The 21477-nt window shown below is 52.0% G+C and overlaps 1 protein-coding gene across 2 annotated transcripts in view; it reads left to right on the top strand.

Moving 5' to 3' along the window:
* PRRX2 (paired related homeobox 2) overlaps nt 1-20944 on the top strand; it is a 110255-nt gene extending 89311 nt beyond the window's left edge. Inside the window, exons 4-5 of one of the 2 annotated variants that reach the window (XR_013594634.1) lie at nt 19492-20102; nt 20166-20944. Coding sequence is in view for 1 of the 2 variants with exons in the window: in XM_078641548.1 (XP_078497674.1) it covers nt 19492-19636 (145 nt within the window). In the remaining variant the exon portion in view is untranslated. Of the gene's footprint in view, nt 1-19491 lie in introns of both variants that reach the window. The other variant, XM_078641548.1, reaches the window with a different exon arrangement.
* The last annotated feature ends 533 nt before the right edge of the window (nt 20945-21477 follow it).

Raw genomic sequence — 21477 nt, 5'->3', positions numbered from 1 at the left:
GATTCACAGAACTAACTTAAGACAAAATCCTAAACTTACTACTTTGGTATTCACAGAATTTAGGATTTTGCCTTAAGTTTGACTTAAGACAAACTTAAGACAAACTTAAGACAGACTTAAGACAGATTTAAGACAGACTTGAGACAGACTTAAGACACACTTAAGACACACTTAAAACAAACTTAAGACAGACTTAAGACAGACTTAAGACAGATTTAAGACAGACTTAAGGCAGACTTAAGACACACTTAAGACACACTTAAAACAAACTTAAGATAGACTTAAGACAAACTTAAGATAATATCCAAACTTAAGTCTGTCTTAAGTCTGTCTTAAGTCTGTCTTAAGTCTGACTTAAGTCTATCTTAAGTTTGTCTTAAGTCTGTTTTAAGTTTGTCTTAAGTAAAAATCCTAACTTTACTACTACTAACTGCCTTCGGTGAATACCAAAAGTAATACATTTAGGATTTTGTCTTAAGTTAGTTCTGTGAATAGGGCCCTTGGATAGGATCAGCACCTTGTGTTTACAGGTAGAATGGTGAATAGTCACAATATAGAACTATCATCACACATAATACATTGGAGATTTTCTTGCGAATAAATTGCATAGAACGACTACAACTAAAATGTTGAGATTGCGTAGCATAAAATAACCTGCTGAAGATGAACAAACCATCTGATGATGGTCACCTTAAGGAATATGAAGTGTCACGGTGGAGGGACTAGGGTGCAATGTGCAATGTCTCAGAGCCATGCTAATGGTTTAAAATACCATGATAGTGTGATCTATCTCTTATGTAGCCTTGAAAAAGTTTTATGTACTAAAATACAGAGACGACGAAACACGTGTTGGCATTTGGGCTTTGAAACAGTCACACAATCTGAGATCAAAGAAGGTTGAAGACAATGAACTAAAAAAGATTGAAGACTCTTATTTATTTTGTGTCAAGATTTCATTTTCACAATAACTTACTGTACTACTGTCACATTATACAATTGTCGTATGGTAGGGAATTTTATGTACTGTCATAGTGCAATGCCATCTCATCACGAATCGTCGACAGCGCCCTACTATGCCACACTACACCATGGCGCTGCTATAATCCTATGCCATCTCCCCCAGAATCCTCAACAGTACCCTGCTATGCCACCCTGCCCTATGGCACTGCCACAGTCCAATGCCATCTCACCTCCTAACCTCAACAGCGCCCTGCTATGCCACACTACACCATGGCGCTGCTATAGTCCCATGCCATCTCACCCATTATCCTCCACAGTGTCCTTCAATGCCACCCTGCACCATGGAGCTGCCATGGTCCCAAGCCATCTCGTCCTCAATCCACACCAGCGCCCGCTCTGCCACACTGCTTCACGGTACTGTCACAGGGCCATGTCATCTCATTCCCAATCATCTACCGTACCCTACTATGCCACCCTGCACCATGGCGCTGCCATGCTCACGTCTCATCACACGGACCGTTTTAGGGCACTCTGTCCCTTGCTGCTATACAAGACCTTAGACCAAGGGGCTGATTTAGAGTTTGGCGGAGAGGGTACTCGTCGTTGAAGAGCGGTGGGCACAGGTCCTTTCATTGTGCGTCTCTACTACGACAGGTGGCAAAAGGACGTAATCTGAATTACGAGGAGGGAATAGAATAGAGGTACCTATGATCTACGTAAACAGAGTACATATAACAAGAAGTACTGGTGCATCGGTTGCAGTATAAAACAGTATTTACCTGAGTATGTTTTTATCTTTCGGACTGATAAAAGTGTTCCTAGGGTCAAATCTGCACTGTCGATGACAGGTAAATACAGGTAAATAGTTTACTACCACCTTGCACTGCAAAGTATCATAAAATCACTTCTAAATACCATTGTTAAGCCAAAATCAAAATAAAACGGGGATGAAATTGTAATTTAAGGGAACGTCCATAATGCCATGTGTTAGAAATGGGATCCCTGGCTGGCCAGGGCTTGCGCCAAAGTCAGTCAGAGACCACCACTCCTAAGTCAGGGCTAGGGAGTTACACGCCAAGATAACCCCTGCTCACCCTCTAGGTAACGTGGCGCGAGCAGCAAGGCTAAACTTGGAGGCGATGTGAGTTAAGTATTTGCGCACGCACCCCAGCAACAACACCCAGGACCCACCACAAAGGAAACTCCACACAAGGTTATATAAAAATAGCCTTTGTATTACACCAAAACACATTAGATAAAAACACACACGTTACAATGTGCCAACAGGCACGGGCAGAATTTACAGGGGATATGTACAAGACAGGGCCACCTGGACCACTGTCCGGAATCAGCACTTTTAGAAGTAACACTTTTAGAAATAGCACTTAGAATATAAAACATAGAATGTAAAATCACTGTAGCACAAAATAGCACACAACCAGTAACTACTGGTAAGCAGGACCTCACTAGCACCACCTGCACTAGGAGAAAAACAACCACCTAAGTATCACAATACCTGTAGGGGTGTAAGAACATGGCACATGACGCATTAAAACACATTCAGAGGTGCAGGGAAGGGAAACACATGATGCATCAACAATACATTCAGAGGTGTAGCAATAACAATTGCGCAGTAATCACATTGGCACATAAATCATAAATGCACCAGAATCACATTAGCCACAACCTGTGACTGTCCCTAGGCCAACTTGCCTCTCTAGGGCTAGGACGCCCTGTATCCCAAAGTCAGGGGCCTAAACGTGGCAGCTGCCCACAAAGTGCTGGGCAGCTGTGAAACAATGATGGGGCCAAAGGCGGGAGCCTCGTAGGCTCTGAAGAAATAAATTGTCCCCCTGAGCCTCCCAGGGCTCTAGACAAATGACTGGCCCCTTTGAGCCTCGCTGGGCTCTGGAAACAACTGATATGGGACTCAAGAGCCTCTCGGCTCGGGATACAAAATGCCCTCCTTGAGCCTCTCTGGGCTCTCAAAGACAATTGTGGCGGCTGAGCCCCTCGTGGCTCGAAGAACAAATGCCCCGTCGTTGGAATTGCCTGCTCTCTCGCAGAGCAACCCTGGAAATGGCCAAACTGCACCCCCAAGAGCCTCGCTGGGCTCTCAGCAAACGAAAATGCCCCTGGAGCCTCAACAGGCTCTACACACCGGAGGGGGGGCGGGCACCGGCAATGTGCCCCGACGTCCCTCCTCTCTCCAAGCTGCCCTGGACTCGGAGCTCCCGCCCAGCCGGCTTCACTTACTGGCACTTCTGCAGGCGGGGGCTCCTTCTGGCAGTCGCGGTCCTCTTCGCCGGTGACTGCGGGGCTCTCCTCCACCACGGGAGCCTCGCTGCGGCGTCAGGCGGGACTGGGCAGTAGGCGGGGCTCTCCCGGGCACGGGAGCCCCGCGGACCTCACCTGCTCAGTCCCGGCCGCCTCTTCTCAACACGGAGTTCTCCCTGCCACCCCGGAGCGCGGGGTGGGCTCCCGTCCGCTTCCGGTTTTTGGGGGCGGGACTTCCGGTTAGCTCGTCTCGGGCTGCGCTGCAGTTGGTCAGCTGGCCCAATGCTTCCGGGTCGTCGCGGGCAGCGTGGCGGCCCGTTTTAGGCAGGCAGGCGGGCTATCAATATCCGAGGGGTAGGCTCCCTCGCGATTAACTAATTAAATACCGGCCAATGTGCGGCGTGGGCAGCCGCTTAGGAGTTACAGAATCCCTGGCGGGGAATATGCCGGGTGGGCAACGGCCTTAACGAACAAAGCGCTCCCAAGCGCTATAAAGGCCAGTAAAGCGCTCCCAGCGCTAAAGGGGAATAAAAGGAAGTCCCTGTCGCTATAAAGCGCTCCCTCAGCACTAGCAGTGAAAGGGACGCGCTCCCAGGCACCAGGGGCCAGGAAAAGTGCTCCCCAGCGCTAGGAGCAAGGACAAAGCTCCAGCAGGGTCTGGAGGCAGGCAGGGGGGCAAGGCTGGGCCCAGAGCCAGCTCACTGGGTCTCCAGGCAGGGAGACAGTCCAAGTGGCGGTCCTCCTGGCCCCAGCAACAGCAGCAGCCCCCTCTGGTAGGATCCTGGAAGAGAACAGTTTGTGTGGGGACACAGCCCCATTTTTATACACCACATTCCTTTGTCTGTGGGTACAGGATGGGGGAGAAACCAGTCGCAGCTGGTTTTGGAGCACCCTTGATGGCCCAACCACCCCTTTCATTCACTGGCAGGACTAGGGTAATTAGACGCACCACAGGGAGCGGAGCCAGCATTGTGTGGGGGAAAACCGAGCCTCATTCAGGACACAGGTGCACTCCTCCCCAGCCATCAGCATGCTAATCTCCCACCCACCACCGGGCAGACCCATCCAGACTTCCTGGAGCCTGGCATGCCAGCCAGCTCCAGCCAATCACACGCCAGGCATATTTTACACTAACATGCCAACTCCTAGAAGTGGCACTTTCACACACGACACAATCATGTCACATACATCATTGCGAAGCATTCAATCACACGAGTCCGCACATACCAGACTCAAGCCTGCACACCCCACGCATCAGGAACTACCAGGGACACATACATTCCCCATGCATTCCTATGGGCGGGCAGGCCTAGCTCAGCACATGCACTCAGAGTGCGCACGCACTTTCCACTGGGACACAGTGAAAGTGTGCAGAACCCAAAAATCACCATCACCAGGTCACCATTAAAAGCAAAAAGTTTAGGGGTGAACCTGCCAAAAGGGCCAAGTCCAACACCATGGGGATGCAACTCACAACTGCAATCCGTCATTTAATTATGAAGATCTCCAGTGGGGCGACTGGTGTTCATGGGCAAAAGGGGCGTTGCGCTGCCCCCCTCTGGGAAGAGGCAAGAACAGGGAATATAAACACAGAGCAGCTGAAGAGAAATCACTGCCCTAAAGCAGTGTGCTGAATCTCCTGGGTGAACCTAGTGAACTCTGCAGATGTCCTACTGCCCAAGTGCCAGCCAGTGACTTGCAGGCACAGGGGACAGAAGTGACATCACTTGAGAGGGGGTGCAGTGACATCACATGAGAGGGAGTGCAGTGACATCAGAAGAGAGGAAGGGCAGTGACATCACATGAGAGGGAGTGCAGTGACATCACATGAGAGGGAGTGCAGTGACATCAGAGGAGAGGGAGTGCAGTGACATCAGAGGAGAGGGAGTGCAGTGACATCAGAGGAGAGGGAGTGCAGTGACATCACTTGAGAGGGGGTGCAGTGACATCACATGAGAGGGAGTGCAGTGACATCAGAGGAGAGGGAGTGCAGTGACATCACATGAGAGGGAGTGCAGTGACATCAGAGGAGAGGGAGTGCAGTGACATCACATGAGAGGGAGTGCAGTGACATCACATGGGAGGGAGTGCAGTGACATCACATGGGAGGGAGTGCAGTGACATCACATGAGAGGGAGTGCAGTGACATCACATGAGAGGGAGTGCAGTGACATCAGAAGAGAGGAAGGGCAGTGACATCACATGAGAGGGAGTGCAGTGACATCACATGAGAGGGAGTGCAGTGACATCAGAGGAGAGGGAGTGCAGTGACATCACATGAGAGGGAGTGCAGTGACATCAGAGGAGAGGGAGTGCAGTGACATCACATGAGAGGGAGGGCAGTGACATCACATGAGATGGAGTGCAGTGACATCAGAGGAGAGGGAGTGCAGTGACATCACATGAGAGGGAGGGCAGTGACATCAGAGGAGTGGGAGGGCAGTGACATCACATGAGAGGGAGTGCAGTGACATCACATGAGAGAGAGTGCAGTGACATCAGAGGAGTGGGAGTGCAGTGACATCACATGGGAGGGAGTGCAGTGACATCAGAGGAGAGGGAGTGCAGTGACATCACATGGGAGGGAGTGCAGTTACATCAGAGGAGAGGGAGTGCAGTGACATCACATGGGAGGGAGTGCAGTGACATCAGAGGAGAGTGAGTGCAGTTGCATCAGAGGAGAGGGAGTGCAGTGACATCACATGGGATGGAGGGCAGTGACCTCAGAGGAGTGGGAGTGCAGTGCAGTGACATCAGAAGAGAGGGAGTGCAGTGACATCACATGAGAGAGAGGGCAGTGACATCAGAGGAGAGGGAGTGCAGTGACATCAGAAGAGAGGGAGTGCAGTGACATCAGAGGAGAGGGAGTGCAGTGACATCAGAGGAGAGGGAGTGCAGTGACATCACATTAGAGGGAGTGCAGTGACATCACATGAGAGGGAGTGCAGTGACATCACATGGGAGAGAGTGCAGTGACATCACATGAGAGGGAGTGCAGTGACATCACATGAGAGGGAGTGCAGTGACATCAGAGGAGAGGGAGTGCAGTGACATCAGAGGAGAGGGAGTGCAGTGACATCGCATGAGAGGGAGTGCAGTGACATCACATGAGAGGGAGTGCAGTGACATCACATGAGAGGGAGTGCAGTGACATCACATGAGAGGGTGTGCAGTGACATCAGAGGAGAGGGAGTGCAGTGACATCACTAGAGAGGGAGTGCAGTGACATCACATGAGAGGGAGTGCAGTGACATCAGAGGAGAGGGAGTGCAGTGACATCGCATGAGAGGGAGTGCAGTGACATCACATGAGAGGGTGTGCAGTGACATCAGAGGAGAGGGAGTGCAGTGACATCACTAGAGAGGGAGTGCAGTGACATCACATGAGAGGTAGTGCAGTGACATCAAATGAGAGGTAGTGCAGTGACATCACATGAGAGGGAGTGCAGTGACATCACATGAGAGGGAGTGCAGTGACATCACATGAGAGGTAGTGCAGTGACATCAAATGAGAGGGAGTGCAGTGACATCAGAGGAGAGGGAGTGCAGTGACATCGCATGAGAGGGAGTGCAGTGACATCAAATGAGAGGGAGTGCAGTGACATCAGAGGAGAGGGAGTGCAGTGACATCAGAGGAGAGGGAGTGCAGTGAAATCAGAGGAGAGGGAGTGCAGTGACATCAAATGAGAGGGAGTGCAGTGACATCAGAGGAGAGGGAGTGCAGTGACATCACATGAGAGGGAGTGCAGTGACATCACATGAGAGGGAGTGCAGTGACATCAGAGGAGAGGGAGTGCAGTGACATCAAATGAGAGGGAGTGCAGTGACATCACTTGAGAGGGAGTGCAGTGACATCACATGAGAGGGAGTGCAGTGACATCACATGAGAGGGAGTGCAGTGACATCAGAGGAGAGGGAGTGCAGTGACATCAGAAGAGAGGGAGTGCAGTGACATCAAATGAGAGGGAGTGCAGTGACATCAGAAGAGAGGGAGTGCAGTGACATCACATGAGAGGGAGTGTAGTGACATCAGAGGAGAGGGAGTGCAGTGACATCAAATGAGAGGGAGTGCAGTGACATCAGAGGAGAGGGAGTGCAGTGACATCAGAAGAGAGGGAGTGCAGTGACATCACATGAGAGAGAGGGCAGTGACATCAGAGGAGAGGGAGTGCAGTGACATCAGAAGGGAGGGAGTGCAGTGACATCACATGAGAGGGAGTGCAGTGACATCAGAGGAGAGGGAGTGCAGTGACATCAGAAGAGAGGGAGTGCAGTGACATCACATGAGAGGGAGTGCAGTGACATCAGAGGAGAGGGAGTGCAGTGACATCACATGAGAGGGAGTGCAGTGACATCAGAGGAGAGGGAGTGCAGTGACATCGCATGAGAGGGAGTGCAGTGACATCACATGAGAGGGAGTGCAGTGACATCACATGAGAGGGAGTGCAGTGACATCACATGAGAGGGAGTGCAGTGACATCACATGAGAGGGTGTGCAGTGACATCAGAGGAGAGGGAGTGCAGTGACATCACTAGAGAGGGAGTGCAGTGACATCACATGAGAGGGAGTGCAGTGACATCAGAGGAGAGGGAGTGCAGTGACATCGCATGAGAGGGAGTGCAGTGACATCACATGAGAGGGTGTGCAGTGACATCAGAGGAGAGGGAGTGCAGTGACATCACTAGAGAGGGAGTGCAGTGACATCACTAGAGAGGTAGTGCAGTGACATCAAATGAGAGGTAGTGCAGTGACATCACATGAGAGGGAGTGCAGTGACATCACATGAGAGGGAGTGCAGTGACATCAAATGAGAGGGAGTGCAGTGACATCACATGAGAGGTAGTGCAGTGACATCAAATGAGAGGGAGTGCAGTGACATCAGAGGAGAGGGAGTGCAGTGACATCGCATGAGAGGGAGTGCAGTGACATCAAATGAGAGGGAGTGCAGTGACATCAGAGGAGAGGGAGTGCAGTGACATCAGAGGAGAGGGAGTGCAGTGACATCAGAGGAGAGGGAGTGCAGTGACATCAAATGAGAGGGAGTGCAGTGACATCAGAGGAGAGGGAGTGCAGTGACATCAGAAGAGAGGGAGTGCAGTGACATCACATGAGAGGGAGTGCAGTGACATCAGAGGAGAGGGAGTGCAGTGACATCAAATGAGAGGGAGTGCAGTGACATCACTTGAGAGGGAGTGCAGTGACATCACATGAGAGGGAGTGCAGTGACATCACATGAGAGGGAGTGCAGTGACATCAGAGGAGAGGGAGTGCAGTGACATCAGAAGAGAGGGAGTGCAGTGACATCAAATGAGAGGGAGTGCAGTGACATCAGAAGAGAGGGAGTGCAGTGACATCACATGAGAGGGAGTGCAGTGACATCAGAGGAGAGGGAGTGCAGTGACATCGCATGAGAGGGAGTGCAGTGACATCACATGAGAGGGAGTGCAGTGACATCACATGAGAGGGAGTGCAGTGACATCAGAGGAGAGGGAGTGCAGTGACATCGCATGAGAGGGAGTGCAGTGACATCACATGAGAGGGAGTGCAGTGACATCACATGAGAGGGAGTGCAGTGACATCACATGAGAGGGTGTGCAGTGACATCAGAGGAGAGGGAGTGCAGTGACATCACTAGAGAGGGAGTGCAGTGACATCACATGAGAGGTAGTGCAGTGACATCAAATGAGAGGTAGTGCAGTGACATCACATGAGAGGGAGTGCAGTGACATCACATGAGAGGGAGTGCAGTGACATCACATGAGAGGGAGTGCAGTGACATCAGAGGAGAGGGAGTGCAGTGACATCAAATGAGAGGGAGTGCAGTGACATCAGAGGAGAGGGAGTGCAGTGACATCAGAAGAGAGGGAGTGCAGTGACATCACATGAGAGGGAGTGCAGTGACATCACATGAGAGAGAGGGCAGTGACATCAGAGGAGAGGGAGTGCAGTGACATCAGAAGGGAGGGAGTGCAGTGACATCACATGAGAGGGAGTGCAGTGACATCAGAGGAGAGGGAGTGCAGTGACATCAGAAGAGAGGGAGTGCAGTGACATCACATGAGAGGGAGTGCAGTGACATCAGAGGAGAGGGAGTGCAGTGACATCACATGAGAGGGAGTGCAGTGACATCACATGAGAGGGAGTGCAGTGACATCAGAGGAGAGGGAGTGCAGTGACATCGCATGAGAGGGAGTGCAGTGACATCACATGAGAGGGAGTGCAGTGACATCACATGAGAGGGAGTGCAGTGACATCAGAGGAGAGGGAGTGCAGTGACATCGCATGAGAGGGAGTGCAGTGACATCACATGAGAGGGAGTGCAGTGACATCACATGAGAGGGAGTGCAGTGACATCACATGAGAGGGTGTGCAGTGACATCAGAGGAGAGGGAGTGCAGTGACATCACTAGAGAGGGAGTGCAGTGACATCACATGAGAGGTAGTGCAGTGACATCAAATGAGAGGTAGTGCAGTGACATCACATGAGAGGGAGTGCAGTGACATCACATGAGAGGGAGTGCAGTGACATCACATGAGAGGTAGTGCAGTGACATCAAATGAGAGGGAGTGCAGTGACATCAGAGGAGAGGGAGTGCAGTGACATCGCATGAGAGGGAGTGCAGTGACATCAAATGAGAGGGAGTGCAGTGACATCAGAGGAGAGGGAGTGCAGTGACATCAGAGGAGAGGGAGTGCAGTGACATCAGAGGAGAGGGAGTGCAGTGACATCAAATGAGAGGGAGTGCAGTGACATCAGAGGAGAGGGAGTGCAGTGACATCAGAAGAGAGGGAGTGCATTGACATCACATGAGAGGGAGTGCAGTGACATCAGAGGAGAGGGAGTGCAGTGACATCAAATGAGAGGGAGTGCAGTGACATCACTTGAGAGGGAGTGCAGTGACATCACATGAGAGGGAGTGCAGTGACATCACATGAGAGGGAGTGCAGTGACATCAGAGGAGAGGGAGTGCAGTGACATCAGAAGAGAGGGAGTGCAGTGACATCAAATGAGAGGGAGTGCAGTGACATCAGAAGAGAGGGAGTGCAGTGACATCACATGAGAGGGAGTGCAGTGACATCAGAGGAGAGGGAGTGCAGTGACATCAAATGAGAGGGAGTGCAGTGACATCAGAGGAGAGGGAGTGCAGTGACATCAGAAGAGAGGGAGTGCAGTGACATCACATGAGAGGGAGTGCAGTGACATCACATGAGAGAGAGGGCAGTGACATCAGAGGAGAGGGAGTGCAGTGACATCAGAAGGGAGGGAGTGCAGTGACATCACATGAGAGGGAGTGCAGTGACATCAGAGGAGAGGGAGTGCAGTGACATCAGAAGAGAGGGAGTGCAGTGACATCACATGAGAGGGAGTGCAGTGACATCAGAGGAGAGGGAGTGCAGTGACATCACATGAGAGGGAGTGCAGTGACATCAGAGGAGAGGGAGTGCAGTGACATCGCATGAGAGGGAGTGCAGTGACATCACATGAGAGGGAGTGCAGTGACATCACATGAGAGGGTGTGCAGTGACATCAGAGGAGAGGGAGTGCAGTGACATCACTAGAGAGGGAGTGCAGTGACATCACATGAGAGGGAGTGCAGTGACATCAGAGGAGAGGGAGTGCAGTGACATCGCATGAGAGGGAGTGCAGTGACATCACATGAGAGGGTGTGCAGTGACATCAGAGGAGAGGGAGTGCAGTGACATCAGAGGAGAGGGAGTGCAGTGACATCAAATGAGAGGGAGTGCAGTGACATCAGAGGAGAGGGAGTGCAGTGACATCAGAAGAGAGGTAGTGCAGTGACATCACATGAGAGGGAGTGCAGTGACATCACATGAGAGGGAGTGCAGTGACATCACATGAGAGGTAGTGCAGTGACATCAAATGAGAGGGAGTGCAGTGACATCACATGAGAGGTAGTGCAGTGACATCAAATGAGAGGGAGTGCAGTGACATCAGAGGAGAGGGAGTGCAGTGACATCGCATGAGAGGGAGTGCAGTGACATCAAATGAGAGGGAGTGCAGTGACATCAGAGGAGAGGGAGTGCAGTGACATCAGAGGAGAGGGAGTGCAGTGACATCAGAGGAGAGGGAGTGCAGTGACATCAAATGAGAGGGAGTGCAGTGACATCAGAGGAGAGGGAGTGCAGTGACATCAGAAGAGAGGGAGTGCATTGACATCACATGAGAGGGAGTGCAGTGACATCAGAGGAGAGGGAGTGCAGTGACATCAAATGAGAGGGAGTGCAGTGACATCACTTGAGAGGGAGTGCAGTGACATCACATGAGAGGGAGTGCAGTGACATCACATGAGAGGGAGTGCAGTGACATCAGAGGAGAGGGAGTGCAGTGACATCAGAAGAGAGGGAGTGCAGTGACATCAAATGAGAGGGAGTGCAGTGACATCAGAAGAGAGGGAGTGCAGTGACATCACATGAGAGGGAGTGCAGTGACATCAGAGGAGAGGGAGTGCAGTGACATCAGAAGAGAGGGAGTGCAGTGACATCACATGAGAGGGAGTGCAGTGACATCACATGAGAGAGAGGGCAGTGACATCAGAGGAGAGGGAGTGCAGTGACATCAGAAGGGAGGGAGTGCAGTGACATCACATGAGAGGGAGTGCAGTGACATCAGAGGAGAGGGAGTGCAGTGACATCAGAAGAGAGGGAGTGCAGTGACATCACATGAGAGGGAGTGCAGTGACATCAGAGGAGAGGGAGTGCAGTGACATCACATGAGAGGGAGTGCAGTGACATCAGAGGAGAGGGAGTGCAGTGACATCGCATGAGAGGGAGTGCAGTGACATCACATGAGAGGGAGTGCAGTGACATCACATGAGAGGGTGTGCAGTGACATCAGAGGAGAGGGAGTGCAGTGACATCACTAGAGAGGGAGTGCAGTGACATCACATGAGAGGGAGTGCAGTGACATCAGAGGAGAGGGAGTGCAGTGACATCGCATGAGAGGGAGTGCAGTGACATCACATGAGAGGGTGTGCAGTGACATCAGAGAAGAGGGAGTGCAGTGACATCAGAGGAGAGGGAGTGCAGTGACATCAAATGAGAGGGAGTGCAGTGACATCAGAGGAGAGGGAGTGCAGTGACATCAGAAGAGAGGTAGTGCAGTGACATCAAATGAGAGGGAGTGCAGTGACATCAGAGGAGAGGGAGTGCAGTGACATCACATGAGAGGGAGTGCAGTGACATCACATGAGAGGGAGTGCAGTGACATCAGAGGAGAGGGAGTGCAGTGACATCAGAAGAGAGGGAGTGCAGTGACATCAAATGAGAGGGAGTGCAGTGACATCAGAAGAGAGGGAGTGCAGTGACATCACATGAGAGGGAGTGTAGTGACATCAGAGGAGAGGGAGTGCAGTGACATCAAATGAGAGGGAGTGCAGTGACATCAGAGGAGAGGGAGTGCAGTGACATCAGAAGAGAGGGAGTGCAGTGACATCACATGAGAGGGAGTGCAGTGACATCACATGAGAGAGAGGGCAGTGACATCAGAGGAGAGGGAGTGCAGTGACATCAGAAGGGAGGGAGTGCAGTGACATCACATGAGAGGGAGTGCAGTGACATCAGAGGAGAGGGAGTGCAGTGACATCAGAAGAGAGGGAGTGCAGTGACATCACATGAGAGGGAGTGCAGTGACATCAGAGGAGAGGGAGTGCAGTGACATCACATGAGAGGGAGTGCAGTGACATCAGAGGAGAGGGAGTGCAGTGACATCGCATGAGAGGGAGTGCAGTGACATCACATGAGAGGGAGTGCAGTGACATCACATGAGAGGGAGTGCAGTGACATCACATGAGAGGGAGTGCAGTGACATCACATGAGAGGGTGTGCAGTGACATCAGAGGAGAGGGAGTGCAGTGACATCACTAGAGAGGGAGTGCAGTGACATCACATGAGAGGGAGTGCAGTGACATCAGAGGAGAGGGAGTGCAGTGACATCGCATGAGAGGGAGTGCAGTGACATCACATGAGAGGGTGTGCAGTGACATCAGAGGAGAGGGAGTGCAGTGACATCACTAGAGAGGGAGTGCAGTGACATCACATGAGAGGTAGTGCAGTGACATCAAATGAGAGGTAGTGCAGTGACATCACATGAGAGGGAGTGCAGTGACATCACATGAGAGGGAGTGCAGTGACATCACATGAGAGGTAGTGCAGTGACATCAAATGAGAGGGAGTGCAGTGACATCAGAGGAGAGGGAGTGCAGTGACATCGCATGAGAGGGAGTGCAGTGACATCAAATGAGAGGGAGTGCAGTGACATCAGAGGAGAGGGAGTGCAGTGACATCAGAGGAGAGGGAGTGCAGTGACATCAGAGGAGAGGGAGTGCAGTGACATCAAATGAGAGGGAGTGCAGTGACATCAGAGGAGAGGGAGTGCAGTGACATCAGAAGAGAGGGAGTGCAGTGACATCACATGAGAGGGAGTGCAGTGACATCAGAGGAGAGGGAGTGCAGTGACATCAAATGAGAGGGAGTGCAGTGACATCACTTGAGAGGGAGTGCAGTGACATCACATGAGAGGGAGTGCAGTGACATCACATGAGAGGGAGTGCAGTGACATCAGAGGAGAGGGAGTGCAGTGACATCAGAAGAGAGGGAGTGCAGTGACATCAAATGAGAGGGAGTGCAGTGACATCAGAAGAGAGGGAGTGCAGTGACATCACATGAGAGGGAGTGCAGTGACATCAGAGGAGAGGGAGTGCAGTGACATCGCATGAGAGGGAGTGCAGTGACATCACATGAGAGGGAGTGCAGTGACATCACATGAGAGGGAGTGTAGTGACATCAGAGGAGAGGGAGTGCAGTGACATCGCATGAGAGGGAGTGCAGTGACATCACATGAGAGGGAGTGCAGTGACATCACATGAGAGGGAGTGCAGTGACATCACATGAGAGGGTGTGCAGTGACATCAGAGGAGAGGGAGTGCAGTGACATCACTAGAGAGGGAGTGCAGTGACATCACATGAGAGGTAGTGCAGTGACATCAAATGAGAGGTAGTGCAGTGACATCACATGAGAGGGAGTGCAGTGACATCACATGAGAGGGAGTGCAGTGACATCACATGAGAGGGAGTGCAGTGACATCAGAGGAGAGGGAGTGCAGTGACATCAAATGAGAGGGAGTGGAGTGACATCAGAGGAGAGGGAGTGCAGTGACATCAGAAGAGAGGGAGTGCAGTGACATCACATGAGAGGGAGTGCAGTGACATCACATGAGAGAGAGGGCAGTGACATCAGAGGAGAGGGAGTGCAGTGACATCAGAAGGGAGGGAGTGCAGTGACATCACATGAGAGGGAGTGCAGTGACATCAGAGGAGAGGGAGTGCAGTGACATCAGAAGAGAGGGAGTGCAGTGACATCACATGAGAGGGAGTGCAGTGACATCAGAGGAGAGGGAGTGCAGTGACATCACATGAGAGGGAGTGCAGTGACATCACATGAGAGGGAGTGCAGTGACATCAGAGGAGAGGGAGTGCAGTGACATCGCATGAGAGGGAGTGCAGTGACATCACATGAGAGGGAGTGCAGTGACATCACATGAGAGGGAGTGCAGTGACATCAGAGGAGAGGGAGTGCAGTGACATCGCATGAGAGGGAGTGCAGTGACATCACATGAGAGGGAGTGCAGTGACATCACATGAGAGGGAGTGCAGTGACATCACATGAGAGGGTGTGCAGTGACATCAGAGGAGAGGGAGTGCAGTGACATCACTAGAGAGGGAGTGCAGTGACATCACATGAGAGGTAGTGCAGTGACATCAAATGAGAGGTAGTGCAGTGACATCACATGAGAGGGAGTGCAGTGACATCACATGAGAGGGAGTGCAGTGACATCACATGAGAGGTAGTGCAGTGACATCAAATGAGAGGGAGTGCAGTGACATCAGAGGAGAGGGAGTGCAGTGACATCGCGTGAGAGGGAGTGCAGTGACATCAAATGAGAGGGAGTGCAGTGACATCAGAGGAGAGGGAGTGCAGTGACATCAGAGGAGAGGGAGTGCAGTGACATCAGAGGAGAGGGAGTGCAGTGACATCAAATGAGAGGGAGTGCAGTGACATCAGAGGAGAGGGAGTGCAGTGACATCAGAAGAGAGGGAGTGCATTGACATCACATGAGAGGGAGTGCAGTGACATCAGAGGAGAGGGAGTGCAGTGACATCAAATGAGAGGGAGTGCAGTGACATCAAATGAGAGGGAGTGCAGTGACATCAGAAGAGAGGGAGTGCAGTGACATCACATGAGAGGGAGTGCAGTGACATCAGAGGAGAGGGAGTGCAGTGACATCAAATGAGAGGGAGTGCAGTGACATCAGAGGAGAGGGAGTGCAGTGACATCAGAAGAGAGGGAGTGCAGTGACATCACATGAGAGGGAGTGCAGTGACATCACATGAGAGAGAGGGCAGTGACATCAGAGGAGAGGGAGTGCAGTGACATCAGAAGGGAGGGAGTGCAGTGACATCACATGAGAGGGAGTGCAGTGACATCAGAGGAGAGGGAGTGCAGTGACATCAGAAGAGAGGGAGTGCAGTGACATCACATGAGAGGGAGTGCAGTGACATCAGAGGAGAGGGAGTGCAGTGACATCACATGAGAGGGAGTGCAGTGACATCAGAGGAGAGGGAGTGCAGTGACATCGCATGAGAGGGAGTGCAGTGACATCACATGAGAGGGAGTGCAGTGACATCACATGAGAGGGAGTGCAGTGACATCACATGAGAGGGTGTGCAGTGACATCAGAGGAGAGGGAGTGCAGTGACATCACTAGAGAGGGAGTGCAGTGACATCACATGAGAGGGAGTGCAGTGACATCAGAGGAGAGGGAGTGCAGTGACATCGCATGAGAGGGAGTGCAGTGACATCACATGAGAGGGTGTGCAGTGACATCAGAGGAGAGGGAGTGCAGTGACATCACTAGAGAGGGAGTGCAGTGACATCACATGAGAGGTAGTGCAGTGACATCAAATGAGAGGTAGTGCAGTGACATCACATGAGAGGGAGTGCAGTGACATCACATGAGAGGGAGTGCAGTGACATCACATGAGAGGTAATGCAGTGACATCAAATGAGAGGGAGTGCAGTGACATCAAAGGATAGGGAGTGCAGTGACATCGCATGAGAGGGAGTGCAGTGACATCAAATGAGAGGGAGTGCAGTGACATCAGAGGAGAGGGAGTGCAGTGACATCAGAGGAGAGGGAGTGCAGTGACATCAGAGGAGAGGGAGTGCAGTGACATCAAATGAGAGGGAGTGCAGTGACATCAGAGGAGAGGGAGTGCAGTGACATCAGAAGAGAGGGAGTGCAGTGACATCACATGAGAGGGAGTGCAGTGACATCAGAGGAGAGGGAGTGCAGTGACATCAAATGAGAGGGAGTGCAGTGACATCACTTGAGAGGGAGTGCAGTGACATCACATGAGAGGGAGTGCAGTGACATCACATGAGAGGGAGTGCAGTGACATCAGAGGAGAGGGAGTGCAGTGACATCAGAAGAGATGGAGTGCAGTGACATCAAATGAGAGGGAGTGCAGTGACATCAGAAGAGAGGGAGTGCAGTGACATCACATGAGAGGGAGTGCAGTGACATCACATGAGAGGGAGTACAGTGACATCAGAGGAGAGGGAGTGCAGTGACATCAAATGAGAGGGAGTGCAGTGACATCAGAGGAGAGGGAGTGCAGTGACATCAGAAGAGAGGGAGTGCAGTGACATCACATGAGAGGGAGTGCAGTGACATCACATGAGAGAGAGGGCAGTGACATCAGAGGAGAGGGAGTGCAGTGACATCAGAAGGGAGGGAGTGCAGTGACATCACATGAGAGGGAGTGCAGTGACATCAGAGGAGAGGGAGTGCAGTGACATCAGAAGAGAGGGAGTGCAGTGACATCACATGAGAGGGAGTGCAGTGACATCAGAGGAGAGGGAGTGCAGTGACATCACATGAGAGGGAGTGCAGTGACATCACATGAGAGGGAGTGCAGTGACATCAGAGGAGAGGGAGTGCAGTGACATCGCATGAGAGGGAGTGCAGTGACATCACATGAGAGGGAGTGCAGTGACATCACATGAGAGGGAGTGCAGTGACATCAGAGGAGAGGGAGTGCAGTGACATCGCATGAGAGGGAGTGCAGTGACATCACATGAGAGGGAGTGCAGTGACATCACATGAGAGGGAGTGCAGTGACATCAGAGGAGAGGGAGTGCAGTGACATCGCATGAGAGGGAGTGCAGTGACATCACATGAGAGGGAGTGCAGTGACATCACATGAGAGGGAGTGCAGTGACATCACATGAGAGGGAGTGCAGTGACATCACATGAGAGAGAGGGCAGTGACATCAGAGGAGAGGGAGTGCAGTGACATCACATGAGAGGGAGTGCAGTGACATCAGAGGAGAGGGAGTGCAGTGACGCCTCATGAGAGGGAGTGCAGTGACATCAGAGGAGAGGGAGTGCAGTGACATCAGAGGAGAGGGAGTGCAGTGACATCACATGAGAGGGAGTGCAGTGACATCAGAGGAGAGGGAGTGCAGTGACATCACATGAGAGGGAGTGCAGTGACATCAGAGGAGAGGGAGTGCAGTGACATCGCATGAGAGGGAGTGCAGTGACATCACATGAGAGGGAGTGCTTAGAAATCCATGGATCTGGGGCGCATAAACTGTGGCCACGGGAGGAGTTACAAAACTCCATGCACTTCAACAGCTGGGGGAGCGGCAGGCTGATGACGAAAAGGAGGAAGTGGGTGGCAACATCTGCGGCTCGTACCCTAAGGTGGAGGAGCGTCGTCCCACTGCTCTCTGAGCAGTGTAAAAAAGGAAAATTAATAACACAACGTTATTAGCATTTTACTTTAAGTGTGGGCTACGGAGCCAGATCGGAGTGTGGTGGGGCTGGGGTCACTGGGCCCGATTCACAGAACTAACTTAAGACAAAATCCTAAATTTACTACCATTTCGGCATTCACAGAAGGCACTTACTCATTTCGGTATTCACAGAAGTTAGGAGTCCTAACTGTAGGACTCCTAAATGCCTTCTGTGAATATCGAAAGTCTTAAATGTAGGATTTTTCTCAGTTTAGGAGTAGTAAAGTTAGGAGTCCTAACATGTGGCGGGTGGTACTCCAGGTGTGGCGGGAGGGTGGTTCATAAGTGGTACTCCAGGTGTGGCGGGTGGTGCTCCAGGTTTTGCAGGGGGGTACTCCAGGTGTGGTGGGTGGTGGTCCAGGTGTGGTGGGTGATACTCCAGTGTGGAGGGAGGGTGGTTCATAAGTGGTACTCCAGGTGAAGTGGGTGGTGCTCCAGGTGTGACGGGTGGTGTTCCAGGTTTTGCGTGGGTACTCCAGGTGTGGCGGGTGCTACTCCAGGTGTGGCGGGTGGTGCTCCAGGTGTGGTGGGTGATACTCCAGTGTGGCGGGAGGGTGGTTCATAAGTGGTACTCCAGGTGTGGTGGGTGCTACTCCAGGTGTGGCGGGTGCTACTCCAGGTGTGGTGGGAGGGTGGTTCATAAGTGGTACTCCAGGTGAAGTGGCTGGTGGTCCAGGTGTGGTGGGTGGTGGTCCAGGTGTGGTGGGTGATACTCCAGTGTGGCGGGTGGTACCCCAGGTGTGGCGGGACGGTGGTTAATAAGAGGTACTCCAGGTGAAGTGGGTGGTGGTCCAGGTGTGGTGGATGGTGCTCCAGGTGTGGTGGGTGGTACTCCAGGTGTGGCGGGTGGTGCTCCAGGTGTGGTGGGTGGTGGTCCCGGTGAAGTGGGTGGTGGTCCAGGTGGGGTGGGTGGTGCTCCAGTGTGGTGGGTGATACTCCAGGTGTGGCGTCAGGGTGGTTAATAAGTGGTACTCCAGGTGAAGTGGGTGGTGGTCCAGGTGTGGCGGGTGGTGCTCCAGTGTGGTGGGTGATACTCCAGGTGTGGCGGGAGGGTGGTTCATAATTGGTACTCCAGGTGAAGTGGGTGGTGGTCCAGGTTTGGCGGGTGCTACTCCAGTGTGGCGGGTGGTGCTCCAGGTGTGGTGGGTGATACTCCAGTGTGGCGGGTGGCACTCCAGGTGTGGCGGGAGGGTGGTTCATAAGTGGTACTCCAGGTGAAGTGGGTGGTGGTCCAGGTGTGGTGGGTGGTACTCCAGTGTGGCGGGTGATACTCCAGTGTGGCGGGTGGTACTCCAGGTGTGGCGGGAGGGTGGTTCATACGTGGTACTCCAGGTGAGGTGTGTTCTCATGTCTTCTTTTGCTCTCCCCCTCAGCACGGTACCACCCTACACCCAATCAGCCACTAGCAGCAGCCCACCACCTCCGCAGGGAGTGAACATGGCCAACAGCATCGCCAGCCTGCGCCTGAAAGCCAAGGAGTTCAGCCTGTTCCAGAACCAGGTGCCCACTGTCAACTGACTGTGCCCAGAGCTGGCTCCAGAAGGACTCTGACAGAGAGGAGGATGGAGGGCACAGAAACCAGGGGCAAAGGGAACATGGGAGGATGAAGAACATGGAACAGCAGAGAACATGTCAGGATAAGGAACCTGAGGGAAATAAAACATAGGAAACTGAGAGCAGGGGAGGATAGAGAATGGGGGGGATCTGGCAACTTAGAGCAACTGAGAACTGAGGAAATGGGAGAGCTGTGAACTTGGAAGAACTGAGAATGTGGGAGGAGGAAGCACACGAAGTACCAGTACTAAATGGAAATATAGAAGTGTAGGTACTCACAATCCAGAGTACCTGTTCTCTCCCATTAAATGTATCCCAGCAGTGCTGAGAAGTGCACATACGCTCCCTTTCACATTAAAGAAGTGCAGGTACTCTCCCTTTCACATTAAAGAAGTGCAGGTACTCTCCCTTTCACATTAAAGAAGTGCAGGTACTCTTCCCTTTCACATTAAAGAAGTGCAGGTACTCTTCCTTTCACATTAAAGAAGTGCAGGTACTCTCCCTTTCACATTAAAGAAGTGCAGGTACTCTCCCTTTCACATTAAAGAAGTGCAGGTACTCTCCCTTTCACATTAAAGAAGTGCAGGTACTCTTCCTTTCACATTAAAGAAGTGCAGGTACTCTCCCTTTCACATTAAAGAAGTGCAGGTACTCAGTACTCAACAGTACGTACCCTTTTAAAGCTCTGTGAAGAACTGGAAATGTGGGACAACGAACCATGGAAGGACAGATAATGTGGAAACGAACCTGGGAAAACTGCGAAGATGGGAGAACTGAGAACATGGGGGCATTGAGAGCTGGGACCTTAAGAGGACTGGGAACCTAGGAAAACTGAGAAACAAGGGGAACGGCAGTTGTGATGAGATAGAGAAGAAAGGGCAACTGGGTACACTAAATAAATAGAAACACAAGCCCACAAAACGCGTCTGCCTCGATTACGAGCCTCGACGTTACATTTGCTGTTTACCACACCCTGTGCCCTGGGGTTGGAATTCAATGGATGCAATGAATAGCACCTATTACAAATGTTCCCCGGCGCAATGGGGGATAACACAGGGACTTGGAAGTGCCTATGCCAAAAGCCAGATGACTATTCACCCTACTTGACACAAAGTCCAAGGGCTTGGAAAACTCCAACCCACTTGTAATTGCAGACCTTACTATTCAGAGAAAGACATCTTACTACACAAGTAGGCTCCCTTAAGACCAGCACTACACCACCACTCCCTCCATCGCTGCATCGAGAAGTAACGTATATAGCCACCACCACCTGTTGTCGCACCTTCGCTTCCTCCTTCATCGCAATCCACCGTTTCTTTGTTCATCTCCACCTTTGCAGCTGGAAACGTCTCCATCACCTTCTCCTGTTTAGCCGTTCCTATCCTCCTGTGCCTCCATACGTCACAGTTTTCGGTCACTTTCTCATTTTGTACCTGAAATTACCAGATTGTGTACTCCTTACACCTTTCAACACACTCTCTTTCCTCCATTCATTCTTTTTTCTTTCTTTCTTTCTTTGCTCCATTTGCGTTGCTTTTTATTTTGCTTCCACTGTTTCTTTCTCTCTATGTCATCATTCTTTACTTTCTGTTGATAAGTTTAGAGTCTGCCACAGACAGCCTAGATCCTTCTCTACCACCTAGGCAGGTATTGCAGGTGGTGGTAGATCCTTCTCTGGGGGCCCCACAGGTGGTGGTAGATCCTTCTGTGAGCCCTGGGCAGGGACCACAGGTGGTGGTAGATCCTTCTCTGTCCCCTGGGGGCCCCACAGGTGGTGGTAGATCCTTCTCTGACCCCTGGGCAGT

The sequence above is a fragment of the Lissotriton helveticus genome, chromosome 5_1 (genome assembly GCF_964261635.1).
Source record: "Lissotriton helveticus chromosome 5_1, aLisHel1.1, whole genome shotgun sequence".
Classification (NCBI taxonomy): domain Eukaryota; kingdom Metazoa; phylum Chordata; class Amphibia; order Caudata; family Salamandridae; genus Lissotriton; species Lissotriton helveticus.
The sequence above is the reverse complement of the archived record's forward strand: the minus strand, read 5'-3'. Positions and strand labels throughout refer to the sequence as shown.